The sequence below is a fragment of the Gorilla gorilla genome, chromosome 22, assembly GCF_029281585.2.
Source record: "Gorilla gorilla gorilla isolate KB3781 chromosome 22, NHGRI_mGorGor1-v2.1_pri, whole genome shotgun sequence".
In the NCBI taxonomy this organism is placed as follows: Eukaryota; Metazoa; Chordata; class Mammalia; order Primates; family Hominidae; genus Gorilla; species Gorilla gorilla.
The window spans coordinates 34,248,192-34,274,941 of record NC_073246.2 but is presented as its reverse complement, the minus strand read 5'-3'; the positions used below and the strand labels follow the sequence as shown (position 1 = coordinate 34,274,941).

The window sequence follows — 26,750 nt, the reverse complement described above, 5'->3', positions numbered from 1 at the left end:
ACCCAACAAAATAAGATGGAATTAATTAAAGACTTGCACAGAGACCTGACTGATGCCAAGTATGGTCCTTGCACCCTGAGAAAAAGTGAAATGAAAATGGAAAATGCCACAGAATCTTGTGAAGAAGGAAGAACTTCTCTGTAGTTGAACATAAGTCGTATGTTTGTACAATTACTTCTTATCTCAGTTCTGGTACTTAATTAGCTGTGTGACCTCGAGTGAAATTTTTTTTTTTTTTTTGAGATGGAGTCTCGCTCTGTCGCCCAGGTTGGAGTGCAGTGGTGTGATCTCTGCTCACTGCAACCTCTGCCTCCCGGGCTTAAGTCTCAGCCTCCCGAGTAGCTGGGATTATAGGCGCCTACCACCATACCCAGCTAATTTTTGTATTTTTAGTAGAGACAGGGTTTCACCATGTTGGCCGGGTTGGTTTCGAACTCCTAACCTCAAGTGATCCACCCTCCTTGGCCTCCCAATGTGCTGGGATTATAGGCATGAGCCACCGTGTCCAGCTGAATTTTTGAACCCTCAGTTTTCTCATCTGTAAAATGGGTGTGGTGTGGGCATCTCTCCCTCAGGCTGTTATGAGGAATAAATGAGATAACGGATGTGCAGCATTTGATACAGTGCCTGGCACATAGTAAGTGTTCTGTAAACATTGTTCTCCTCCTCCTCCTCATCATCATCACTACTACTGCCACCGCCTCTCCTGCTACTACTAAGTGGAACAGAACTATCTGGAAGGCAGAGATTACTCCTTAATTTTCCCAGGCATTTTGGGGCAGTGATTTGTTGTGATATTAACTTATTTCTTGGCAGTGAATGAAGGTATCTTTGGAGTAACTGTGAAGTAGAGAATAGTGCTGGGTGTAAGCAATGGAGGATCCAGGCACACCTGCTAGTTCTGGAACAGCTGATGAGAGACTGACATGACCACATGCCTTGAGTTCCTTAGATACAAAACGAGGAGTGATGTGACACAGCTTTGTCTTAATGATACTGGGAGGGGAAGCTGATCAGCGGCTTCCCTAGAGGCATTGGCTGCTGTCACGGTGTTGGGGCCCTCCCCAAACATGCCCAGTGCCCTGGTTGGTGGCTGATGCATGTGGACAGTGCTGGCTACAACCCTGGGAAGGCCTAACAGGGTTAGTAACGTGACAGCATCTGTGCTTTGGTTTGTGGTATGAGCTAATAAGTTATTTATAATATCTCATAAAAACCAGACATCACCACATTGATGTCTCACCAAAAGCAGTACCAGCCATTTCATCATCTCTGGATTTTCAAAAACATAGATTATTTTCATCAGCAAGCAAGAGGAGATGGATCTAGGCAGGCTGAGAGTCTTGCTCTACACCAAAGTGGCCAAGAAACGAAAATGTATGTGTTATAGTCAGGGAAGGGAACACTACTATTTTTTACCCATAGTTTTGTATGGAGAATAGGGCTTGAAAGAGAAGGAAAGTAGAGAAGATTACCGGGGAAAGAGAATAGAAAAAATTTTTTACTTTCCATGGAGAATGAGCATTGGTTTCAGACTTGCATCCCCTGGTGACTGGGACAAGGCTGGGGGGCTGGTGATGTTGAGACGGGAGGGGTGTGCTTGGCCACTGTGTTGCTGATTCCTTTGGCTGTATGTGGAATATGCATGTGACATGTAGGTCTCCTTTGTCCTCTAGGGAGTGTACGACGTTCGGCAGGCCTACGTTCAGTTTGCTCTCTCCTTTTTAATTGCGGGTGATGACAGCACTATAGTGCAGGTGTTGGAAGTGAAAGGTAGGTATACTCCCTTGTCCGTTAGGAAAGCCCATTTGTTTTGAAAAACCTACTGCAAACTGTTTCTTCCAAGTTCAAAAAAAGTCTGCAGCCTTTGCAGTTGCTGTGTTCACCAGATTGAAGGGTGTGGGGCAGGGAGGTGGGTGAGCGGGTGCAAAGCCTTGGTCAGTACCATTTTGATATCACTGGTCAGAGTGAACAGAGTTGTTCCTGTTATGCCGTCTGGAATGCTGAACGATGCCTTAACAGAGGATAAATGCAGACTTCAGAGAGGCAGAGTCGGGCAAACATAGGAGGCTTTATGGCTATGGAACCTACTCAGACTCATAGCCCTGGCTACCTGGATTTCCTTGGGAGATGTAGTTTTAAAAAATAAAGTTAGTTTCTTTGGTGGCTTAGACCTGTGTTACGAGAACATCAGTAACAGGGCTTCAGAGAATTCCAACTTGACCACCTTTTGGTGGCTGTGTCCCTAGAGTGAGGCTTGGCATCACTTAATCTACTAGGGCCCCTTGCATTTTATCAAGAGATTCACTAAGATGATAAATGGCAGCACTTAGCTCAGCACATGGCAGTTGCTCAGTAAGATTCCCTGGAATCCTGGCCTGTCTGGAGGTGAGGAGCAGTCCCGTGTCCTGGCCGGAACTCTGGGAGTTATTGAGGAGGAGTAGCAGGGTGCTGTACCCAGGGTGTTTGGGTCTCCAGCCCTTCTTCTCCCTCCCAGGATGGGAGATCTGGACTGCCCCTGGAACGTGACTGCCGGGACGATTTAGGAGGAGAGTGCAGGTGGCGGTCACCCTGTATGTGGTCAGCCTGGTCTGTGTGGGGCGCTCCATTGCTGCTGTGGTGGAGCAGCGTGAGAGCAGCGTGTGGTGGAGCAGCGTGTCTCTGCATAACGCAGCAGACAGATTTTTTTTTTTCCTACTTGTTACCAGGCACTAGGTTCAGGATATCTTGCTACTGCCAGGGCCAGTAGTTTCTTCAAATTCCCGTGGGCCATTTCAGCTGTCTGGCCTTTTATTCAATGACAGTTGGTACCATTTACACTGTTGAAGGGGGCTGGAACGTACTGCAGTTTAATGTTTCTGCTGGGAAGTTTGGCCATACACATCAAAACTTTTAAGGTGCTTATGCATGGGTTTGGATTTATGATGGGCCCGTCCCCCTGGACCTCTCATAGTGCCCCATGGCAGAGCAAACTGTAGCCCCGAACCATTGCCTGGCCTCTGTGCCCGTAGGCTGCTGGCACTGAAGTGGGTTGCACAATAGATAAAGAAAAAAGATAAAAAAAACTTTTAAGATACTTGATCCTGCAATTCCATGTCTAGTCATTTATCCCAGTGAAATAATTAAAGATGTGAGTAGAGGTTTTGTTAGGCAATAATATTTATATTAGCTGGAAATGGGTCTTCTAACTATCCACCAGTAAGGGATTGGCTGAGCAAATTGGGGACTGGTCATAAGATGGAATGCAGCGATTAAAAATACTCTAGAGGCTGGCCGTCGGGGCTCACACCTGTAATCCCAGCATTTTGGGAGTTGGAGGCTGGAGGATTGCTTGAGCCCGGGAGTTCTCGAGACCATCCTGGACAACATAGTGAGATTCTGTCTCTACCAAAATAAACAAACAAACAAACAAAAATAACAAAAGTTAGCTGGGTGTGTTGGCGTGTACCTGTTGTCTCAGCTACTTGGGAGGCTGAGGTGGGAGAATTGCTTGAGCCTGGGATGTTAAGGCTGCAGTAAGTGGAGATTGCGCCACTGCACTCTAGCCTGGAGGACAGAGGGAGGCCCTGTCTCAAAAAGAAAAAAAACATGCTGCACTTAATGATTTCAAAGTTTTTTAGTGATATGTGATTGGGTGTAAACTCTAAAACTATAAAGTATGATTTCATTTTACTCAAATAGAGTAGCATGAATACATCAGAAGGGTAATAGTTAACTCAGATGATGTTAACAGTGTTAACTTCTCGGTACTGAAGCTTTGACTTATTCTTTTGGTTTGTCTGTTATTTTCTGATTTTTCCTTTTTCACAAATAATGAATTTGCTTTTGTAGAAATTCTGTGTGCCCAGTAAGCATGTGTGGAGCAAGGAAATTTGTAATTGTTTTGCTGCTTCTGCCCACTGTCACCACTGCATTAATAAGGATACAGTGTCAGGCTCTGGTGGCCATTTCCTTGGGGATTGAAAAGTAGGAAGAGAAAGCAAAAAGTAAACAAACTAAATCACCCAAAATTCTACTGCCAACTTAAAAAATCATGACCATCTCTTTAAACACATCTCAGCAAGTCTAAGCAAGAGAGAAATTTTATTAGTTTGTTATACCGTACATTCTCTTTCAAATAGTATTTAATTTTAATATGAGAAAAGAAAAGTAAAATGGAACTAAAGACCTACTGAACTTCTTAAAAAATTCTGTCATTGGTTCGCTTGTAGGTGCTCTTGATTTCTTTTCTTTCTTCCTTTTTGTTTTGTTTTGTTTTTTTGGAGACAGCGTCTTGCTCTGTTGCCTAGGCTGGAGTGCAGTGGTGCGATCATGGCTTACTGCAACCTCAAACTCCTGGGTACTGGTGATCCTGCCACCTCAGCCTCTTAGGTAGCTAAGACTACAGTAAGACTACAGGTGCGCACCACCATACCCAGCTAATTTTTAAATTTTTTTTTAGAGACAGGGTCTTGCTATATTGCCCAGGCTGGTCTTGAACTCCTGGCCTCAAGGGATCCTCCCACCTTGGCCTCCCGTAGTGCTGGGCTTACAGGCATGAGCCACTGTGCCTGGCTTCTTGATTTCTCATGTCATGGAAGTGGTTATTTCTACCGGAAACTTGTATAGTTAAAAAAAAAAAAAAAACTTGTAAATGGCATTGTTTGCTGTACCACCTAAACAGTAATATTCTCTCATCTATTCTCATTTTCAAAATATTTTTGAATTTAATGCTTTGAAACTTTTACTTTCAGAATTTATTCCTTGCATTTTTAGCTCAGGGATAAAGGAAGATAGGATCTCTACCATCAATATTTTATTATCCACACTGAAAACAAAGGTACGTGCTTGGTGATCAGCGTTTCTGTTGTCTGTTTTCCCTTGGGAATGGAGATATTCTCCGGTGTTTTACAGGACTGTAGAGCTACAACATCTTATGTTACATAGATTGTTGTATTGGTTGAGTGGAAAACTCTTTCCTAAGCAGAAACTTGTTCTTGTTGATGAGCATATCCTGGGACTAGAAGGTTAAAGAATAGCTGAAGCAGCCAGTGATGTCCAGACATGGCTGCTGTTTTATTACAGCAGCAGAAAAGCTGCTGGTCAACATTTCACAGCAACCCAAAGTAATCATTGTGAGCTGTAAATTATAAATAATACTTCATTCACATATCTAGCAAAATGTTGTTTTGTGTCATGTTCCATATTCTGCCTTTTGCAAGCATCTTATTGATATTTTAAAACTTGCTAAAAGGATCACTGCCTTTAATACAGAAACACTTTAAATCATCAGTAAGAAAAACTCTATGACCCTCCCAACATGACAAGTTGTCCAGAGTCCACATGAAAATGGCTAATAAGCATGAAAGGACTTTATTTTCGAAGTATTTTAAAGAGTGATTCTCAACTGGGGGCAATTTTGCCTTCTACGGGACATTTGTCAATCTCTGAAGACATTTTGCGTTGTCACAACTGGGGAGGTACAACTGGTGCCTAGTGGGGAGACAGCAGGGATGCTGCCGAACATCCTGTAATGCCCAGGATGGCCCCCATAACAATTACCTGGCCCCGAGTGTCAGTAGAGCTGAGGTTGAGAAACCCTAATTTAAAGTAAAGCAAATAATGACATACAGATTTTTTTGCCTACTAAAATAGCATTGACTTTTAAAAAACAATGGTGTTCAGTGCTAGCAAGGATGCTTTGAATCAGATACTTTGTTGAGGAGGAAGTGTTGTATCCCCTATGGAAGATAACAGTTCTGACAGGATGTGTCAGAGGTCTTAAATATGTTCATGGACCCTGACGTATGGTTGTTCTGAACTGGGGGAGTTGCATCAGAACCTCCAGGGGAATGTATCTGAAATATATATACCTGGGCCACACCCCTAGGGATTCTGGGGTTGGGTTTGGGTGGAGCTGAGAATTTGTGCCACAATTCTACTTGCAGGAACCAGTGTCAAGTCCAAAGTCAGATGCAATGAAGACTATGTTCAAGGATGCTAATCACAGCTTTATGGAGAATAGCCAGAATTTAGAAACAACTAATTGTAAACACCAGGGGAATGGTTAGATAAGTTATGGTCCACTCATAGGACAGAATGGTATTTAGCCCCCCAAAATGTTCTAAAGGGATGTTTAATGACGTGGAAAAGGCTTATGCTTCATAAGTAATCATATATAAATAAAATCTCAGGCAAAAAATAACGAATACATACACATGTATATTGTGTGGGTGTGGGTGGTGACTGAAGGAAATATATCAAAATAGTAACTAGATATCCTAGGATGGTTGGGAATATTGGTGAATTTCCCTTCATGTTTTTCCTTTTTTTAAACCAAATTTTCTGCCACTAGCAAGCATTATTTTTATAATGATGAGAAAACAGTAAGCACCATTTAAAAAATAATTGAATTCCATGAACTTCATTTGTTTTATTATTAATGTTTTCAGGTAGTTCACAATAAAAATATCACAAAAACCCAGAAGGTGCGTTTCTTTACGGGGCAGTTATTGAACCACATAGCATCGCTGTACAACTGGAATGGGATTACCGATGTGAACCCAGAAGATGTCAAGGTGCAGACACTTTTTGGTTTTTGTTGACCTCGTTGTTGGAATTTGATCCTCAGGGTTGGGAGAGGGAGAATTCTCAACTCTGCACCAGACTTGAAGTCCCCTCATTTGATCTGTTTCTTTTGACTGTGGTTATATGGTTGTATTAACCCTCTGCTAACTGCAATAGGATTTTTTTCCCCTAATTTCTTAATCATGCTAATAATTTTTTTTTTTAATTAGAAAACTATGATTTCCTTGGGCTGAGCCATATCTTAGTTTTCCCTGCAGCACTTGCCTGTTAGACCTGCAGGGTCATCCCGGCCATCTTTTCCTCTTGCTTTACCTCTGCCTTCCCATCCTTCCATTCTTTCATGTCCAGTTGTTGGAGTTTCAAGGCTTGTTGTGTGTTTTTTGTTTGTTTGTTTGTTTGTTTGTTTGTTTTTAACCTCAGGATCCTGAATGTCTAGGAGCCTCACCTACTGACATATATAATTTATTTTGTGCTAGTTAACTCATGTGCTAAATTGAAACAGCTGCTCTTAACATTGACCCAATGCCAGTGTATATTTTAATTTTCTTCAGGGTGTTACTGAACATGGACTTGGCCAGAGTAGTAAAGGCACAGACTTCCTGTTAACGTTATAAGAATTCACCTCTCAAGAGCCTAATATTTCACCTCCTTTTATCTTGGAGACTTGCCCAGGTCCTCTTGTTTTGAACATGTTTTTGTATGCTCTAGACCAGCAAGCCTCAGAGGCTGCATAAAAACACTCCCAAATATGGAATTTTATTCAAATGAACAAGAGAAATTAGATCACTTTAAAGCTTTTAAAAATACGGGTTTAAACTTGCCCCTCTTCAGAGTATTCTTTTATCTTGATTGGTGTATCTTTTTGTTGTTGTTTTCATTTATTGTTTGGAATGACACCAAGTATTTAAAATGTTTTCTGAATTGTCATCGGCAGTTAATATTGTCCTTGTTTTTACTCTAGCTCTTACTAAAGTGTACGAGCTTGGGATTTTCATTGAATTTAAAAAAAATCTTCATAGGTTTCTGCTGAAGAAGCAGGGAAAACCATGGTGCGGGAGCTTGTTCATAACTTCCTGATGGATCTTTGCTGTTCACTCAAGCATGGAATTAATTTTTACGATGCATCTTTGGGTACCTTTGGGAGGTAAAGTATAACACTCTTGTGGACGCCAGGGTGTGTGTGTTCCTCAGAAGTCACCACATACGTGAGTGTCTAGTGGAACTGTAGTAGGTTAGAACTAGAATTGTGGACATTATCTAACTCGTTTCAGGTTGAACAGTTGTAGTCCCAGAGAACTTCTACTTGTTGCATGTCCTCAGGGGCAGTTCTGAGGGTAGCTGTCTATTAGCACTTAGTTAGGTCATGGGATATTTCACCCAGAGAGGTGCTGTGGATGTTTACCTAAAGACAGTGTTCGTCAGCTGGAGCTCAGAAAAGGCGTCTGCCTTGCCAGAGAGGGTTGGCCCTGACATGGGCCTCACAGCAGTCCTGACGCAGGTACCATTGTTATGCCAGCTTTGCAGAGGAAGAAAGTAGTTCTAGAGAGGTCGAGACACTTACCCTGGTTAAATGGCAGAGGTTGCACTGGAATCCAGGAAGTCCAGCTCCAAACTGATACTAAACAGTCCTCCCTCTCCTTGACAGGCTGCCCATGAGTCACGATTTCAAAATTGTTTTTTTTTTACATTTTGTTTCACATTTCACAATTGTGGTAACATTTCATCAGTAAGGAAACATATTAAGTTCAAATCTACTGGTTTTGATCATATTCTTTGAGACTTTCTTTTTGTAGTCGTGTAATACAGGTCCATGTGATTTTTTTTTTTTAATAACAAAAATGGCTTACTACTCTTCATCCTATCTGCTTTTTTCCCACTTGACAATAAAAATATTGGCCATGTTTTCAGGTCATTATAAATGTGTAAATGATTTATTGTTTAATCCTTGTTATTCTATCCTAGCATTATATCACAAGGATTTAGGCAGTTTGATTTACTTCTAATTTCAGCCAGTCAGGAAATCAGGTGATTCCTTCAGAATGGAATAACATGGTCGGAGTTTTTCTGTCTGCTTATGACTTTGGACATGTTTTGATTCTGAGGTCACTGTGATTTAACTTGTCACATCATTTCTTTTTTCTTTCATCAGTAAGAATGAGCTCATTTTCCTGCCAAAACATAACAGCAGACTTTTATAGTTGAATAGAATATTACACCATGCTTAAAACACTTGCATTGTTCCCCCTTTTTAAAGCATTTTTCCTCCATAACTAGGCCCATGAAATAGATGAGCATTTAATGAGCACATTGAATCAACTTGTGGGTGTGCGTCTCTTTGCAGCAAGCTGTGATTTATGTGAATTTTGAAGCCATGGGCAAAAGACAAGTGTTTGTGCATAAGGGAAAGGAAGGAGATTTGTTTGTGGATGGTGATAGAAAGCTTTGAGAACACTGAAGTACATCATTACCTGTTCCCCAGTAGACATGTGGCCCACTCATTCATTTCATTCAGGTTCCTGTGCAGACCTCACCACTTCAGGGAGGCCTTCCTGGACAGCCCTTTCTGAAATAGTCCCTCCACTGTCACTGTGCTTTTTGCCTGGCTTCGGCTTCTGACTGTTCATACATTTATTTGCTGATTTATTTATTTGCTTGTTCATTATCAGATTGGTGAGAAGTGGTGAAAATGGGCGCCGGTCTATTATGGGCCTCCAGTCCCTAGGACAGTGCCTGGCACATAGTAGGTGTTCACTGAAAGCTGGTGTTACAGCATAGAGCAAGGATTGGCAAACTTTTCTACAAAGGGCCAGATTGTGTTTTGGGCTTGGCAGCCTACACAGTCTGTTGTGACCACTCAGTTGTGCCAGCAAGGCATCCATAGATGTAAGTAAGTAGGTTTACCTGTGTCCCAATCAAATTACAATGATAGGTGCTGGGCCCTACTTTGCCAGTCCCTGGTGTAGGTTAACAGAGCAGACAGCTGGGCTTCAATCCCAACTTAGCTCTGAGACCTTCACTGGGTTAGGCATCCTCTCTGCCTCCATTATCTTGTCTATAAAGTGGGAATAAAAGTAGTGCCTGTCGCAGAGAGGTGGTGGTAACTGCCTAGAGCAGTGTCTGGCATGTGTTGTGCACTACATAAATATTAATGCTCTCCATTTTACTACGTTGTTGATTAAAATAAAGCATGTGTAGTATTTTTAGCACTCTTTGTAGATTTAATATCCTTTTCATTTGACAGTACAAACTATTTTGTTCATGACATTTTCATATTAGGAAAGGATATTTTCATATCCTTTTTTAAAGGATAGTTTTTCTGATCAAAATTATACTTTCTAATTTGGTTTTTAAAAAACTTTTTTTACTATATGTAAAGCTGTCATATAGCATTGTAGTTTTACTCAATTTATAAGGGGGATGTGAGACACCGGGGACCCTAGAAACCATCACTGTGTCGTGCACATGAGGCAGAGTCTGAGGATTTTCTGGATGTTTTGACTTCCCAGGGTCAAGCAGATAGGAAAGGGCATATTTTCTAAAAAGACTTTGAGGCAGGTGAAGCCTAGTGTCCTGAGGCTTTGGCTGTGTGGATCCTGGGGTTTTATTCCCTTTATGCAAGTTTTAGTCTCTGCAGACTTTCCTGCTTCTTACTTTTTTTTTTTTTTTGAGATGGAGTCTCGCTCTGTTGTTCAGGATGGAAGGCAGTGGCACAGTCGTAGGTTACTGCAGCCTCGAAGTCCTGGGCTCACCTGCTTTTATTATCTTTTCATACCTTTGAAGACCGTCCACTTAGAGACAACTTTTCAGTATTTTTCTACGGTAGATTTTTTTCCACATCCTAGCTTCTTTCATCTGCTAAATGAAAATGAAGGAATTTGAAATAAGCTAGAAACAGGGAAGGCAGAAGGTCCATGCAAAGACCTCGTGCTGTCTTGTCAGATTTCTTGTCAAGAAATAATTTAATGGCACTCTGGACCATGCAGCAACTCATGAGCAGTTCGTATAAAAAAAACTTTATTGCCAGGTGTGGTGGTGTGCATCTCTAGTCCCAGCTACCCAGGAGGCTGAGGCAGGAGGGTCACTTGAACCCAGGAGTTCGAGGCTGCAGTGAGCTATGGTCACGCCACTGCATTCTGGGTGACAGAGCAAGACCCTGTCTCTAAAGAAATAATAAAAAATTTTAAAAATTAAAACAAGTCCCCCTTTCAAGAGAAAAATGTCTTATCTGCATTTTTTTACACTCACACTCACATATGTATTTACATAGTGCTGTTTTTTTCAGATGGAGTCTTACTCTGTCACCCAGGCTGGAAGTGCAGTGGTGCAATCTCAGCTCACTGCAACCTCCACCTCTCAGGTTCAAGCAATTCTTCTGCCTCAGCCTCCTGAGTAGCTAGGACTATAGGCCGGCACCACCATGCCTCACTAATTTTTTTGTGTTTTTAGTAGAGACAGGGTTTCACTATGTTGGCCAAGCTGGTCTTGAACTCCAGACCTCAGGTGATCCTCCCACCTTGGCCTCCCAAAGTGCTGGGATTACAGTTGTGAGTCACCACAGCCAGCCCTACATAGTGCTTTTCCATGTGTGGCTGGAGGAGGAACGTCAGTAAAATCTCAAAATGAAATTTGGGGCATGGATTCCTCCCTGCTGGTTTTGTCCTTTCTTTTCAGTAGCCTTGACTTCTAGGCAGACTGGTAGGTGGCTGAGGTAGAGTGAGAGAGAATGGTTTTCTTCCTTTTCTTTAGAAAGCAAATTGAACTCAAGGGAGGGAAGTAGGAAAGAAGAAAGGGAGCAGGACAATCAGAGACTTTTTCAGCCACTCAGAAGTAGAGGATGAGAGGGAAGCCCTCTGTAGAGAGCTGGAACCCCCAGGCCATGGAACTCCCACTTTATGTCCTGGGGGAAATTCCCTACGTTGTTATTGCTGTGTTCACTGAGGACAGTTCTGCAGAGCTGCACGTCACCATGAGCTCTCAGGGTGCTTTGACCATTTTCTGCTGACCTCTCCCCATGTCTCTTTCTCTAACAGAGGCGGAAACCTGACACTCTTGCACTTCTTGCTGGGTTTGAAAACTGCAGCTGATGATGATCTGGTGGCTGACCTTGTGGTAAACATCCTCAAAGTGTGCCCGGACTTACTGAACAAATACTTCAAGGAAGTAACGTTTTCCTTTATCCCACGAGCGAAGTCTACTTGGTTAAATAATATCAAACTACTAAACAAGGTAAAAAACATGATATTTAAAAGTCTGTTAGCTAGGCTGGGCGTGGTGGCTCATGCCTGTAATCCCAGCACTTTGGGAGGCCGAGGCAGGCGGATTACCTGAGGTCAGGAGTTTGAGACCAGCCTGGCCAACGTGACGAAACCTGTCTCTTACTAAAAATACAAAAATTAACTGGGTGTGGTGGTGTGCGCCTGTAATCCCAGGTACTTGGGAGCCTGAGACAGGAGAATTGCTTGAACCTGGGAGGCGGAGTTTGCAGTGAGCTGAGATCGCGCCACTGCACTCCAGCCTGGGTGACAGAGCGAGACTCCATCTCAAAAAAATAAGTCTGTTAGCTAGGTAGGGGGGCATAGGGAGTTAGGGGACCGGCAGACATTCTCATCTGGTAAACTATACAATATGAAGACCTTTCAGGGATAAAAAGGGATATTTTAGACCATGTAAATTTGGTGTCCTTATCTTCTGTAGCATTTTGCCTTTCACTGAGCTGAATTTGAGGTTTATTTAGAATCTTTTGAGCCAATTTATCCTGTTCATCAAGATTTTGCTTAGAGTGAAATCTTGTTGAGTCTCAGCACAGTTAGACTGGGATTGATGAGTTGCCTGATTATCTCTTCTCCATCTGGGCTCATAAAAAGTAAAATAAAATGAAATGTCTGACTTGTAGGATAGTTTTTAAAGGTTGCTGCTTCAATTAGAACAACTTGAAATAAGCTGTGGAACGTTGGTCTGCTGGTTTAAGTGGATGTGTGTTACCTTCCTTTTGATCATAGTGTCAGCATCTGCCCATTTTACAAATAGAGGTACCTACTGTTAGTTCTTTGGCAGTAATGCCTGACTTGTTTGAACTCTCTGTCACTGATTCATGGTTTGCCTAGTGGTAAAATACCTGGGATTGTTTCTTGTGCCTCTACCTGGGCCTGGCATTATCTATAAAACCAGCTTTTATTCTGCTTGAGTGCCTATGCGCACAGTCTCCACATTTACCCTTGGGATGAGGAGGATGTACTCCACCCCTCGTTTTGGTACAGATAGTCCTGGGGCCAGCACCCCTACTAGGAGCTGCATCTGATGAAACGTCTGACTTGTAGGATAGGGGAGGGGTGAGTGTGTGGTCTTTGCAGGCCCAGTGTTGAGTCCTTACTTGGCTGCTTACTAGCTATGTGGCCTTAAGGAAATTACCTAACCTCACTGAGGTCCAATTTTGTCACCTGTGAATATATTTTTGTTTTAATGTAAAGTGTGCCTATCCCAAAGCGTTGTGAGGAAGCTTTGAGAAGATGGCTTCTTGACATCCCTTCCTGACATCATTTGTCAGGTGCCTGTCAAGTGCAGCAGGAACTGGTAAGTAGTACCATTCGTAGTTCTAGCAGTGATTTATTTGCCATCAGAGGTTTTAAGAGACTGTGCAGACCACAGGTCAAGTTCTGCTCTGAAGGTCCTTTCTCTGTTAACAGCCAGTCTCCTGACCTGATTTGTCTTTGACAAGTAGATTTGAGGGTTAATCTTCCACTCTGCCTTGTGGGGAGTCTCGGACCTTTACTGCTATAATTATTTGATTGAATGGCTTCACCTTTGGGTGCCTACAGCTAGTCTCAGGTTTGAAACTTACTTCTAGCACCAACTAAATCTCTTTTTTGCTTTTCCTAGATCTATGAGGCTCAGCCGGAGATTTCCCGGGCATTTCAGACCAGAGAGTTTATACCCTTGCCTCGGCTTCTGGCAATGGTGATGGTGACCACCGTGCCCCTGGTGTGCAATAAGAGCATGTTCACCCAAGCATTAAACGTAAGGCCATGTGGTTGCCCCACTTCTGGAACTGCCTCCAGCTAAACTCGCTGGCTACATGATGTGATTATTCTGAGAACCGGCCTGGATGTGTTTGATTGTGTTTTGTCAGGGGGCCTCGGAGGCTTCCAGGACAGAGGCTGTAGTTTGAAATAGCCCATAAGTGACAGGTCCACGCACCTGGGTAAGGACCTTGGAGCAAAGAGACTTTGCTTCTAGGGACAACGGACTTCATGTCCTTGGCCCTGCTCCATCACACAGCAGGGACCCCTGCATCCCTCCAAGCCTTTCTAGTCCTGCCTGAGGATGAAAGAATGTCTAAATCAGAAGAAAGAAAGTTTATCATTAAAATCTCATTAGTTTAGAATTTCCAGACATGGTAGGACTGAAATTTGCCTAGCAAATTCTTTCTTTTATGGTTTAGATGAATGGTGTTAAGATGCCTGGCAAACATATACTTTGAAGGCCAGCTGTTTTCAGGCGTTTTTGGAGGACATGTTCATGGAAGAAATTGATACTTAAATTTTACATCATTATTTATTATAAAGGTCCCCATGTCCCATCAGAAGCCACATTCTGGGGAGTTCACATGTCTTTCACCGCAGCATCATGGGCCTAGGTGAATGGCTGTGGGTTGTTGGCACACGTGGGTCCTGGGCCCTGCCAGCGCCTCCTAACCCCAAGTTGCCTGAGTTACCTGGGGGAGGACAGGTATTCAGAAGGGTGTCTTCGTCCTTCCAGGCAGGCTGAGTTGTTGTGTGGCTTCAGTAGGAACAGGTTGGCCGTTGGGGGTTGCACAGACCTCAGTTGGCCCTGTGGTAATCTGCACAGTCACTGTAAAGGGGGGTGGACTCCTGAGACCACATGGTGAGATTCACCATTTTTTGATACCCCTCCAGGGTTTGTGCTGAGCATGGGTGATGGGGTGAGGAGTAGAGAGGAGGCCTGTGTGGGAGTAGGCAGAAAGGTTTGTGTTGTGTTTGTCAAATCATCGTATGCAAAATTAGCACCCAGCTAGCTTGCCCAACTGTTTTAATTAATGTGGGAGACATTTGCATTTCTCAGAGGGCTTGCAGGAAAACCAGATTGAAAGGATTAGTTTGATGAACCTCCTTTATTTTTTATTAAAATTTTTTTTTCTTTTTTGAGACAGGGTCTTGTTCTGTACTTTTTTGTACAGGGTCTTGTACTCCAGCCTAGGCTGGAGTACAGTGGTGTGATCGTAGCTCATTGCAGCATCAAACTCTTGGACCCAAGTGTTCCTCCCACCTCAGCCCCCTGAGTAGCTGGGACTACAGGTGCGCACCACCACACCCAGCTAATTTTCTTATTTTTATTTTTTGTATAGACAGTGTCTTGCTATGTTGCGCAGGCTGGTTTCAAACTCCTGGCCTCATGCAGTTTTCCCACCTCGACCTCCCAAAGTGTTGGGATTACAGGTCGGAGCCGCCACACCCAGCCAGATGTGCCTCCTCTGTGGGCTGCATTTGCTCTCCCTTCCAAGCTTGCTCCTAGTAGTCTGGGAGAGAAAAGCCTGTCTCCTCCTTCTCTCGCAGTGTTGTTTCAGGACAAAGGGTTGTGCCCCTAGAGGGGTGTTCTAGCTCCTGCACGGAGTGGCTCCAAGGAAGGAGTCTCAGAGGACACAGCCTCCTCTCCCCCTGTTGGCTATTGCCATGCCCTGCAGGGCCAGGGCCAGGGCCACTGAGCCCAGCCTTGCCTTCCCTCCACAGGTGCCCTTTCCGAGAGCCAAGACTGTGTTTTTATGTAAGTGAGACCCAGTGATGTGAGTGCATCCAGGGACTGGAGTTAGATGATGATTTTTTTTTTTTGCTTTATTTCTTATGGTTTTGTCTAAAAAACTTTTAAAGCATACATTTTAGAGTCAGGAGGAGAAGCTTTAGCCTATTTTAGAAACAGGAAATAAGAAAGCGTTTAGAAACAGGGCCTCAGGCTGTTGGTTGAGCTTTGTGCTCCCAGCCCCATGGGTGTGGTGTGCACGCTTGTGTGGGGCCTGCCTTTGAAGCGATTGTGGGGCTGGCCATTCTTGGCTTAGGATAGTTCCTGTAGTCCTGATTTAGTGTGCAGTGTACACAGAGTGAAACTGTAGCTGACTGGAATGCTGGGGCTCTGGGGTGTCGTGGTTATTGAGCTGAAAGTAAACCAGAAAAGCTCTTTGTTTCTACCGCACTGTCAGTCTGCAGTGTCCCAGCCAGGGCTTTTCAGATCTCAGTGTCGGAGGGCTCTCCTGGGGATTATGTGAAATGCAGATTCTGCTTGAGTTGTGTGGGCCGGGGCCTGGGCTTACTACATTTCTCCTGAGCTCCGGGAGATGCCATCATATGATCCTCCTGGCCCCAGAACACGCTGTGACTAGCAGGGGCATGGACTGTTTTCCTACTGTTGGTAGTAGCACAGGTTCTTGAACCCTACTCAGTCTCTGCAGTGAGTGACTCTCCCAGGTGTCATTCTGACTGGAAGTCAAGAGCTCTGGATGTCACAGGCCTGTGATGTGGGTTGCTTCCTCACTGAGCTTGGAGGTGGATTTTCATACTAAAGTACCTGATGCATTTTTTTTTGGCCATTCCTCCACCTGATGCTAATGTTTTTAATAGTGGTAGAATCCTGGGCAACATAGCAAGACCCTGCCTCTACAAAAGGAAAAAAAAAAAAGGCTAGGCACGGTGGTTCACACTCATAATCCCAGTGCTTTGGGAGGCTGAGGCAGGAGGATTGGCTTGAGGCCAGAAGGTTGAGGCCGGCCTGGGCAACATACTAAGTCTCATCTCTTAAAAAAAAAAAAAAAAAAAAAAAAAAAAGCCAGAAGCGGTAGGTGCCTGTAGTCCCGGCTACTTGGGAGGATGAGGCAGGAGGATTGCCTGAGCCCAGGAGCTTGAGGCTGCGGTGAGCTATGATCACACCATTGCACTCCAGCCTGGGTGACAGAGTGAGACCCTGACTCAAAAAAAAAATAGTGGCAGAGTGGGTTCTGGTGAGATCTGTTGTTAGTGGAGAACTTTCATAGTAGCTGAGTGGTTGTCTCAAGGCTTACCAAAGAGCAGATGATAAAAATGAAACTACTGCTGGATGCCACCATTAGTGGTCGTTTCCTGGCAATGGCTGAAGTCAGACCCAGAGGATGTCAGGAGGGCGAGGTACCCAGGTCGCCTCTTCTCAGAGCGTAGAGACCAGCAGTTTCATGCAGCTTTCCCTGTGAGTGACCTGAGGAGGGGCAAATGCCAGCCAAGCCCATAGCTTAGCAAATCTGTGTCCACCAGTGTATCCTAGAGACATTTGTGCATTTAACTCTTTTTCTTCCCAGTTGGACAGCACCTCAGTGAGGCACACAGCCTTATCCCTTATTTCTGTCATTTTGAAGAGGGCATTAAAAACTGTTGACCACTGCCTGAATAAAGAGGTGTGGCAGGAATCAGGCGTGTACACAGCTGTGATGATGGAAGAATTCGTGCAGCTCTTCAGAGAAGCCCTGAGCAAGGTAGGCTCTGATCCGGGTTTGGGCTTTCCTTCCAGACCTCACCAGGTGGAGAAGGCCATTCTGGGAGCCCTAGGGTGGAAGCCAAGTGATGTGTCCTTGGAGCCGCAGGGTTGGACAGGCCGGTGGGCAGTGTGGTAGCGTGGGTGCTGAGGGTCAGCTGAGAAGACCTGCCACTTGTGATTGTAGGCAGTGATGTCACAGAGCATGATCCCAAAGTCCTTATGCAGAGTAAGAATTTAGACGATACATGTGTTCTCTCACAGGGGTTCTGTCTCTGGTGGGGACCTCATGTTCAATCAGGAGCCGTGGTGATGTTGTCGAGGGGCAGATTGTGTCCTTACCCCTCACCCATGGCTGCAGGCACACACATAGACCACACTGTGGCCCAGTGAGAAGAGATGCAGTGGCTCAGGAAGCCCCTCTTGCTTCCTATGGCTGAAGGCCAGGCTTCTGTAAACTGGCCGGCTGCTCTGAGAGCCCCAGTCACACAGGGCAGCTTTCCCTGAGCTGCTCCTGAGAAAGTCTTTCTTTGTTCCCTGTGTCTTTTGCTTAGGTGAATGAGGTTTAAGGGGTTCGTTTTAATGATCAGCACTTGCCTGTTCACCAAATCCTTACTGTGTATAGTTCTAGAAATTATACTGCAGAACATGGTTGGGCGCGGTGGCTCACACCTGTAATCCCAGCACTTTGGGAGGCTGAGATGGGTGGATCACCTGAGGTCAAGAGTTCAAGGACCAGCCTGGCCAACATGGTGAAACCCTGCTTCTACTAAAAATACAAAAAATTAGCTGGATGTGATGGTGGGTGCCTGTAGTTCCAGCTACTCAGGTGGCTGACGCACGAGAATCACTTGAACCTGGGAGGCGGAGGTTGCAGTGAGCTGAGGTCACCCCACTACACTCCAGCCTGGGCGACAGAGTGAGACTCCATCTCAAAAAAAAAAAAAAAAAAAAAAAAAATTATACTGCAGAGCAGAGCTTATGTGGATTTGGGCCTGTTTTCTCACCACTCTTCCCTCTCCTTCTTACACACACTCCTCTAGACTCGCACTCCACTCCCTGTTTTTTGCATCTTGTTAATATGTTCAGTTCATTTGTCTCCCTTTGTGGTTGACTACAACTAATGTTCTGCTTCTTTTTCCCATTTAGATTTTGCCAGACCTGAACACTGTCGTGTGGGTCTGGCAGTCACTTAAAAAGCAAGAGACCAAACAGGATGACAAGAAAGGGAAGAAAAGGAGCGATGGGCCCCCGGCTGCCTGCGATGCTCACCAGTGCGGTAAGGTCTCAGGGGTGAGGGGGACCCTCTGCCTTTTGCATGGGACAGAGCTGACACTGGCAGCCTAGGATAGCTCCTATCCAGAGAGTCCTGGTGCAGTTCTTGTTTCAAGGCACCTCTGGCTGTGAATGTGTCTATATCCTTTTTTGCTTAGGGAGAAGAATTGGAAAGGAATCATAGATGGAATTTTAGTATCTGTTAGAAACATGCCCATCTTTATGCAAGCACTGTGTCTCTCTGAAGACTTAAGTGTTGGGTGCCATGTGCTCTGGCCTTTCCAGGGATGACAGTATGGGGGTGCTGTCCCTTGGTCTGCAGATAGAGCTCAGAGCCTTGTTGTTGGTCAGGCATTGAGGTTTGTGTCTTATGTCTGTATCGTATTTCATCCTTACGGCAGCCCTGCAAGGGTAGGCCCTGCTGTATGTCCATGTTGCTCAGATGAAGACACGAAAGCACAGGGAGACAGAGTGACCAGAACCTGTCTAAGGTCACAGCAGTGAAATGAGGTTTTAACCCAGACCCCCTGAACAGTTTTAACGTTTTTACCACGTTGACTCATTAGATCCAGGTACTGAGCAGTCTGTCTGCAGCCTTGGTGTACAGCATGCAGTTGGCTGCAGTGTGGTGCCACACTTGGTTCAGCTGCCCAAGGACAAAGAACCAGTATGTTTTCTAATTCAAGCTATTTTCTTTCTTTCTTTCTTTTTTTCTCTTTTTCTTTCTTTTTCTTTTTTTTGTGCAGATGATGCAGAAACCATTCTTTTGAAAGCTGTTTTGCTCCAGGTCATATGCCTCTACCAGAAGGTGGTCCCCCACCTGGTCATGCAGTACAACTTTGACTTCAGCAAGCTCCTGAAAGGTGGGTTTCAAGGGCTTGCAGACAAGCCGCCACTGTTGCTGCCAGTAAACCAGAGCAGAGCCCTGCAGCCAAGAATCAGGAAGGCTGGTGGATGGTTGGCCGCGTGCTCATCCGTCAGCCTGAGAAATTGTACTTGCATCAGTATTTTTTAAATAGCTGGTCTTCCTTAAGTAAATATCAGATGAACACCTGGTAGCAGTGAGAACAATGGAAGAAGCCAGCCAGCTTCTGAGTGCTGAGCAACCTGCATGAATGGCCCACAAATCCGATCATGTGACGTTAACTGTAAAGTCACTTTTCAAGGGAGCAGGTGTTGCAGAGGGTGTAGCAGAAATGAGGGGCCTGCAGAAGGGACATCCTGTTTATGCAGAGACACTTTTGACATAGTTACTTCATCTTTTACCCCACTGAGTCAGGTTCAAACTTGTAAAAGTAACAATGCTTGTCTGGTCATGTTTCCTGGATGGTAAAGTTTGTCTGATCCGCTTTATAATTGGGCCTATGGGAGAAGACTTGCAAAAATAATCATTCTTGGAATTTATATGAGCTATTGAAATACTCCTTTTCAAAAGCTGCAATTCACTTTTTAATCATTTGAAGGTGAAAGGTTCTCTTTGCTGTGGAAATATGAAATTTACTAGAATGTGGCCATTTAGTATTTGGTAGCAAAGGAGAAGCCCAGAGAGCCGGCTAGAGGATGAGAACCCAGTCTCAGGTGCAGGTGGCTGCAGTCTCTGTCCACAAAATGCTCGCTGTCTGGGGAGTCAGGGAGAACGTTAGCGAGAGCCTACCCCTGGAGGGCACTTGGTGGGTGCAGTGATTCCAGCTGTTTGGGGTCAGTGTGAGCTGTGTCACATGGGAGGGCTTCTTCAGGCAAATGGGATTTGGGCTTTTTGTTGGAAGATTTGGACAGACCAGGGCGTGGGGGTACATCAGGCGAGATGTGCCATGTGAGGGTGAGCACAGGACAGAGAAACAGAACCCTGCATCCACCCTTTTTCTTTCTCCATGGTGAGTTCCTTGTCCTTCTGGCCAGGGCAGCAATTGCTGGGCACCCACGTCCATGTGACTTTTTTCAGCCTGCCTCTTTTTCACCCATAGGTGTCATCTCTGAGCAGGGCCTTCGAGAGGAGGCGCCTCCCATTCTGCAGCACCACATGCTGAAGGTGGCCCTGGAGCTGCCGGCCAACAAGTTTCTGTGGTTAAAGGCACAGGTAGGAAGCAGAACTCCCAGTCTTCTGCTCTAAGCTAACCTGCTGGGCCGGGTGGCTTCTTGGCCTGATGAATTGCTAACTGGCTCAGAACCTGACGGGGCAAGACGGAAGAGGTTAACAGTTCTCATTTTAGAGAGACCCGCAGCAGAGGTCCTGATTCATGAACCAGGAGGCCTGGGAACCTGCTTGCTTTTGTAAAATACGGTGCTTAACATGTCCTTGCTGCAAATACATTGCTGGGTCCAGGGAGTTTCTTGTTTATCTCAACTGTTTTACATTTTACATTTTTCTCATTTTTAAATAATAAACAAAATAAAATACATTCCTTTTCTTTTGTCCTCATCCTGGAAGAATTAAAGACGAGATGAGAATAGATAACCAAGTCAGGAGAGGGTTGAGGCTGGTGGAAGAATCAGTAGACATTGCCAGCATTTTTTTCTAGGTCTTTAATAAAATATCTTCCAGAACTTTTTGGAGAACATAATGTTAAATCATAAAGGGAAGCTCAGGATGCCACGGATATTTATGCTGGGCTTAAGCCCAGGATGCTGCATCATTTCTATGCAAAGAGGAGGAGGGAACATTATCAAGCAAAATTAATCATTGTCCAAGTGTTTCTTATAATCTGAGCTGATGTATTTTTTAATGACTTAGATCTTATATGGAACCAGTAGTATGGAAATGTATGTTGGCATTTTTACACGCGACATTTCCAGGAAGACTTAAGAATGCTGTGCCTCTGGGACTATGTGTCTCTCCCTCGAGTCCCCGTTCTGAGGCTTCCCTGCATCGTAGCTGAGGATCATTCTTACTGAGAACTTACTCGCATGCTGGGCAGGTTACGGGTGCTTCATGTGGCTGCTTGGTTCACGCTACTTAAAGACAAGGCAGCTGGGCACAGTGTGTCAAAACCTTCTGCAGGGTCCTGTCCATGAGTGGTGGGTCCAGGATGGGACCCAGGCGGTGCTGCCCAGAGCTCTGCTTGCCACCATTCCACTGAGATGTGAGTTCATTGCCACCAGTCCTAGGGAGGTGACAGGCTCGGGCATTGCTGATTGGTTTTCACTCCAGCTCAGCTAGGCTCATGGGATCTTGATAATTTAGTTGGAAAGTGAACAGAGGCCTCATAATTTGAAAGAGCTGGTGTGAATTTATATCCTGCGCCCCACCTTATGCTTATATCTGCTGGCTCTGCCTAAGCTAACCAGCACCTCACCATGTTCAGGGTTGTCCTCATTGCCAAGGGCTGCAGTGAGACACACGGGCTCAGTAGAGTTTGGATTGGGGATCTAGAGCTCCATGTACTTGTTGAAGACTTGTTCAAAGCCCAAAAGCCTTTTGAGGAGGATAAATTATGCATAAGCAATCCATTCTGTCAGCACTGGCATCGTGATGAAAGTAACGAGGACATCATTTGATGGACTCAGACAGCCTGGGGTCCCTCCTGCTCACCATCCACCAGACAGCACAGCATCTGCCTTGGTTCCCGGTAAACAGCCAGGTGCCTTCTCAGTGCCTCAGTTTCCACATATGTAAAATAGGGTAGCAGCTGTACCCACCTCACAGGGGTGTTGGGAGGATTCAGTGAGTCAGTGTAAGCTGGGCCCCTGGGACGGCTCCAGCACAGGAACAGGGCTACCTGTGCTTACTCTTGCTACTCTTCCTGCCAAATTGTGGTTAAAATGAGATGAGGTAAGGACCTGGCAGCATACTGTGTGTTCAGCAAGTGATGGCTCCTGTTAACGTTATGTTTTGTTTTTTGTTTTTGGAGATGAAGTCTCACTCTGTTGCCCAGGCTGGAGTGCAGTGGCGTCATCTGGACTCACTGCAACATCTGCCTCCTGGGTTCAAGTGATTCTCCTGCCTCAGCCTCCCAAGTAGCTGGGACTATAAGGCATGCACCACTATGCCTGGCTAATTTTTGTATTTTTAGTAGAGACAGGGTTTCGCCATGTTGGCCAGGCTCGTCTCGAACGCTTGACCTCAGGTGATCTGCCCACTTTGGCCTCCCGAAGTGCTGAGATTACAGGTGTAAGCCGCCACGCCTGGCCCCATGGTATGTTTCTAATATATAACTATATATTAAAATTATATATGTAATTATATATACTAAAAATACGTAATATTGTTTAAACTCTAGGAAGGCCCAGATGCAGAAATTATTGGAGGTGAACGATCAGTATTTTACTTACTAATGAAAATGTTTGTGACCAGTAGCCATTTACAATTGAAGTCATTGACCAAACTTCTGATCATGAAGGTGAGCATTTTCTACTAGTTTCTAACTCTGAAAAGCATTTTGTATAGATTTTCCTTATGGTAAGTGTTTAGTTAACAGTTATTGAATTCAGGAGGTATTGGGATTGTTTTTAGTTTTAAAATAGAAGGTTTTATGGCAGTTTAATTTATCGTGTCTTACAATTAGCTACATTCCTGGGAGGCAGCCTGGTGCGTTGGAAAAACGTTTTGTTTTGTTTTTTTTTTAGGTAGGTCATTTCTAGCTTGTTGTAGGCTCAATACTAAATTTTGGCTTCTTGGTGTTTATTAGGCAGTGCCTCTTTCCTCCTTCTCAGGCTCCGGCCTTCTCCAGGGCTTTCAGCCTTTTTGCCGGAATCCATACCACAGCACATGGGTCATCAAAGCCAGTGGAAGAGAATAGGAATTTATTTCCTTCTCTTGTTTTGTCCTTGATACTCATATTTCCAGAGCTATGTCAGGTCTTATGATAGCAGTAGGACATCTAGTCCTCATTTCTGCTCTGCAACAAACAGCTTGGGGGATGCACTATGTTTAGGGTACAGAGGTTTGACTTTTCACTTTTATTTGAAATGCTGATAACCTTGCTGCACTTACAGCCTTCTCTCTTGAGCTGCTTAAAGAATGTGGCAGTCTAAGTCTTGACCTCCATAGGTTGCCATTTCCTTCCAGGTAGTGCAGTTGTGAACCTGACCCCAGCTAGATTTTGTGATCACTGACTGCAAATAGGTGAAATTGGCACAGTCAGGCTTTCCTTCGGTGCATGCTGTTGCAGGGCTCTGTGCTGTGAGGCCTCTTAGACTCTGAGTTTCTGCTGTCAGACCATTTAGGGAAATCATTTCGTCACTTCTGCACATTCAAGTCCTGCCTCATACCAGTTTCTCTTCTGTTGGAATAGTGAGTCTTGAGGTCTACATTGAAGTGATATGATGTGACTGGCTCGTGACCTTGGAGAATTTCATACAGGCTGAGGGTTGAGTAGCTGTGAGGGGTCAAGTTTTACACATTTACCTGGGTCTTTGTGAAAATCCAGAGGTCTTTGGCTCCTAAGTAGCAGCCAAATTTTTTCCCTTCTTTTTATTTAGGAAATGAGGATAAAGGATAAGTAGCCTTGAGAGAAGGGATCATATTGTCTTTTTTGTTTGTTTGTTTGAGACAGGCTCTCGCTCTGTCACCCAGGCTGCTGTGCACTGCTACAATCACGGTTCACTGCCATCTTGACCTTCTGGGCTCAAGTGATCCTCCCAACTCAGCCTCCCGAGTAGCTAGGGCCACATGTGTGCGCACCACCACTAACCCAGCTACTTTTTTAATTACTATTTTCTGTAGAGACAGAGTCTCAACTATGTTGCCTCCACTGATCTCAAGCTCCTGAGCTCAAGCAGTTCTCACACCTCAGGCTCCTGAAGTGCTGAGATTACAGGCATGAGCCCCTATGCCTGGCCAGATTATATTGTCTTTGAGAGAGCATAGAATGATTTGCTTGTTTCCCTCAACAATGGGGATGTTATGTTGAAAGACTAACTTTCAGAGAAAAATGGGATGAAACTTTCACCCCCTGCGTGCTCCTTGGGCGTGTGGTGCTGGAGCACAATGAAACTGCTTGACCTCTGACAGAAAGTGGGTCCTGTAGGCTGGGTGTGGTGGCTCATGCCAATAATCCCAACACTTTGGGAGGCCACGGTAGGCAGATCACTTGAAGCTAGGAGTTTGATACCAACCTGGCCAACTTGGCAAAACTTTGTCTCTGCTAAAAAATTAGAAAAATTAGCTGGACGTGTTGGCACACGCCTTTAGTCCCAGCTACTCAGGAGGCCAAGGCAGAAAAATTGCTTGAACCCGGGAGGCGGAGGTTGAAGTGAGCCGAGATCATGCCACTGCACTCCAGCCTGGGTGACAGAGTGAGGCCCTGTCTCAAAGAAAAGAAAGAAAGCGCATTCTGTTCTGACTTTTTCACCGGTGCCTACTTCCTGGCAGATTCTGCGGGACACGGGGGTGTTTGAGCACACCTGGAAGGAGCTGGAGCTCTGGCTGGAGCATTTAGAGAACACCGTGGAAGAGGACAAAGAGACTGTGATTCAGTTTCTGGAACGCGTAAGCACATATTTCCCACATAAAGGAACATGCTCAGAGATAATTATATTAACTTCTTAGCGTAATCGAGGCATTTTTGATGCACCAGTACCAAAAGGCTTCTCGTCCTGGCTTACTTCCTAATTCTTGCTGAGACTTCAGAATCTACATAGTTTTAGAATCTGTAAAATACGTATATATTACAGCATGCTGTTTCATTTCCTTTTGGGAATTTGTTTTTGCATAGGGGAATAGGTATACCAAAAGCGGTATTAAAAGCAGTGCTATAGTAAAAGGAGATTTTTTTTTAACTCCACAATAAAAAGTTTAGGCCCAATTTCATAGTAAAACTATTCTGATTAAGGATTGAACATATTATCACTTGCCTTGATTTTGACCAGTGACATTTTTTGGCTTCTTCATTTCACCTGTGACCATCTGAATGCTTTCTATTTGGCTCTTTAATGCCCAGATTTTATTGACATTGGTGGCGAATCCCTATTCATACACAGACAAAGCATCTGACTTTGTCCAAGAAGCAAGCACCCTGCAGGCCACTATGACAAAGCAAGAAGCCGATGACATGAGCATTCCCATCTCCCACATTGACGGTATGTTCCATTCTGTTCTGCGCTGCTCAGAGGTCTGAAGACCAAGCCACAGTGACGTGTTAAGAGATTGAGAACAAGAACTGCACTAATGCTCTAGGCCAAGTGCACACAGTCCCTTTGCAGCAAAGACCAGCCTGTTCTGGAAATAATCTCCTTATGTGTTCATGTAATGGGAAACACTTGTTGTTTTATTTGCGTAGTATTTACTGGGTGCCAGGTAGGATTTTAAGCTCTTTTTAAGTTCTAACTCATGTAAATCTCATAAGCAACCCCAAGAGAAAAGGGTATTATTATTCTACTCATTTTATATAGAGATAAAGCGGCTGGGGCACAGAGAGGTTTAGTATAATAACTTGCTCAAGCTCATACAGCTACTACATAGCAAAGTCAGGATTAGAACGCAGGTACTCTGGCTCTGGCTTGTGCTTTAACCCTCACACTATTTTGCCTCTCAGATTTTGGCTTGTTTGCCTGAATATCTGGGTTAAAGTTCCTGGGCTTCTTGTGTCACTTGAGGAAACTTCAACCTATTACCACCTCAGCTGAATATCCTGCATTTTATCAGACAAAGATACGAAAGATTTCATAGGCAATGTTTTTGTCTGTTTAGGGTCAAACTATGTTAAATGCTCCCCCCAAGAGGAATTTGGCTTTTTTCTTTTTGCACGTATTCTGCTTCTGCCTCCCTGTGGGTATTTGCAGTGAAACCCTTCAGTGGCTCTCACATCAGCTGGATTCTCCTCTTTCTGTCTCAGATGTTCTCGACATGGTGGATGTCCTGGTGGAGGGCAGTGAAGGCTTGGATGAGGAAATAGGGTTCACATTAAGTGAAGACATGATCCTGCTCACGTTCCCATTCAGCGCTGTGGTCCCTGCGGCCCTGGAAGCCAGGAATAAGTTGCTCCTTGGGACAGGCAATGAAGCAGGTACCTGTGTGTAGTCAGGATGTCTTGGCTGCACCTGGCTGGCTAGTCTGTGCAGGGTGGGAGGTGGGATTCCAGGGGCTCTGGGATCAATTGCTGAGAATCCAGGGTAACAGGAGGTCAGAACCCCCAGAGTAATAGCTACCCAGCCAGCAGAGCTAGGAGCACAGGGGGAGGGATCTTGGGGCTGGCTAGGCTTTTGGGAAATAGGTCATTTGAGCATGAGTCTGAAATAATGTGTTTGCCTGGCTGCCCAGACAGCCTCTGTAACGTTGATGTTTTTTCGTCAACATTTATTCTTGATATGTTGATGCAGAGGAAGAATCCTTCATACTTGTTGGATTTTCCAGGCAACTTAGACCGAAGGAAGTGCTCACAGATTATAGTAGCATGATTGGTCGGGGGAACTCAGGCTTTGCTGCAGTAACAAATAAACCCTGACTTGTCAGTAGTTTAATAAAT

General features: G+C 44.7%; 1 protein-coding gene and 1 non-coding gene across 2 annotated transcripts in view; both read left to right on the top strand.

The window, feature by feature from the left end:
• Positions 1–26,750, top strand: part of URB1 (URB1 ribosome biogenesis homolog) — an 81,912-nt gene that overhangs the window by 12,764 nt on the left and 42,398 nt on the right. Inside the window, exons 5-18 of the mRNA XM_019017757.3 lie at positions 1,677–1,773; positions 4,734–4,819; positions 6,432–6,557; positions 7,587–7,711; positions 11,598–11,793; positions 13,444–13,581; positions 16,901–17,074; positions 18,223–18,352; positions 19,095–19,211; positions 20,313–20,425; positions 22,566–22,685; positions 24,659–24,775; positions 25,227–25,365; positions 26,121–26,291. Coding sequence (XP_018873302.2) covers positions 1,677–1,773; positions 4,734–4,819; positions 6,432–6,557; positions 7,587–7,711; positions 11,598–11,793; positions 13,444–13,581; positions 16,901–17,074; positions 18,223–18,352; positions 19,095–19,211; positions 20,313–20,425; positions 22,566–22,685; positions 24,659–24,775; positions 25,227–25,365; positions 26,121–26,291 — 1,849 coding nt within the window. The remainder of the gene's footprint in view (positions 1–1,676; positions 1,774–4,733; positions 4,820–6,431; positions 6,558–7,586; positions 7,712–11,597; positions 11,794–13,443; positions 13,582–16,900; positions 17,075–18,222; positions 18,353–19,094; positions 19,212–20,312; positions 20,426–22,565; positions 22,686–24,658; positions 24,776–25,226; positions 25,366–26,120; positions 26,292–26,750) is intronic.
• On the top strand, positions 2,906–3,041 carry LOC115931887 (small nucleolar RNA SNORA42/SNORA80 family). Its single transcript, XR_004068311.1, has one exon. It is a non-coding gene; the product is annotated as a small nucleolar RNA SNORA42/SNORA80 family (small nucleolar RNA).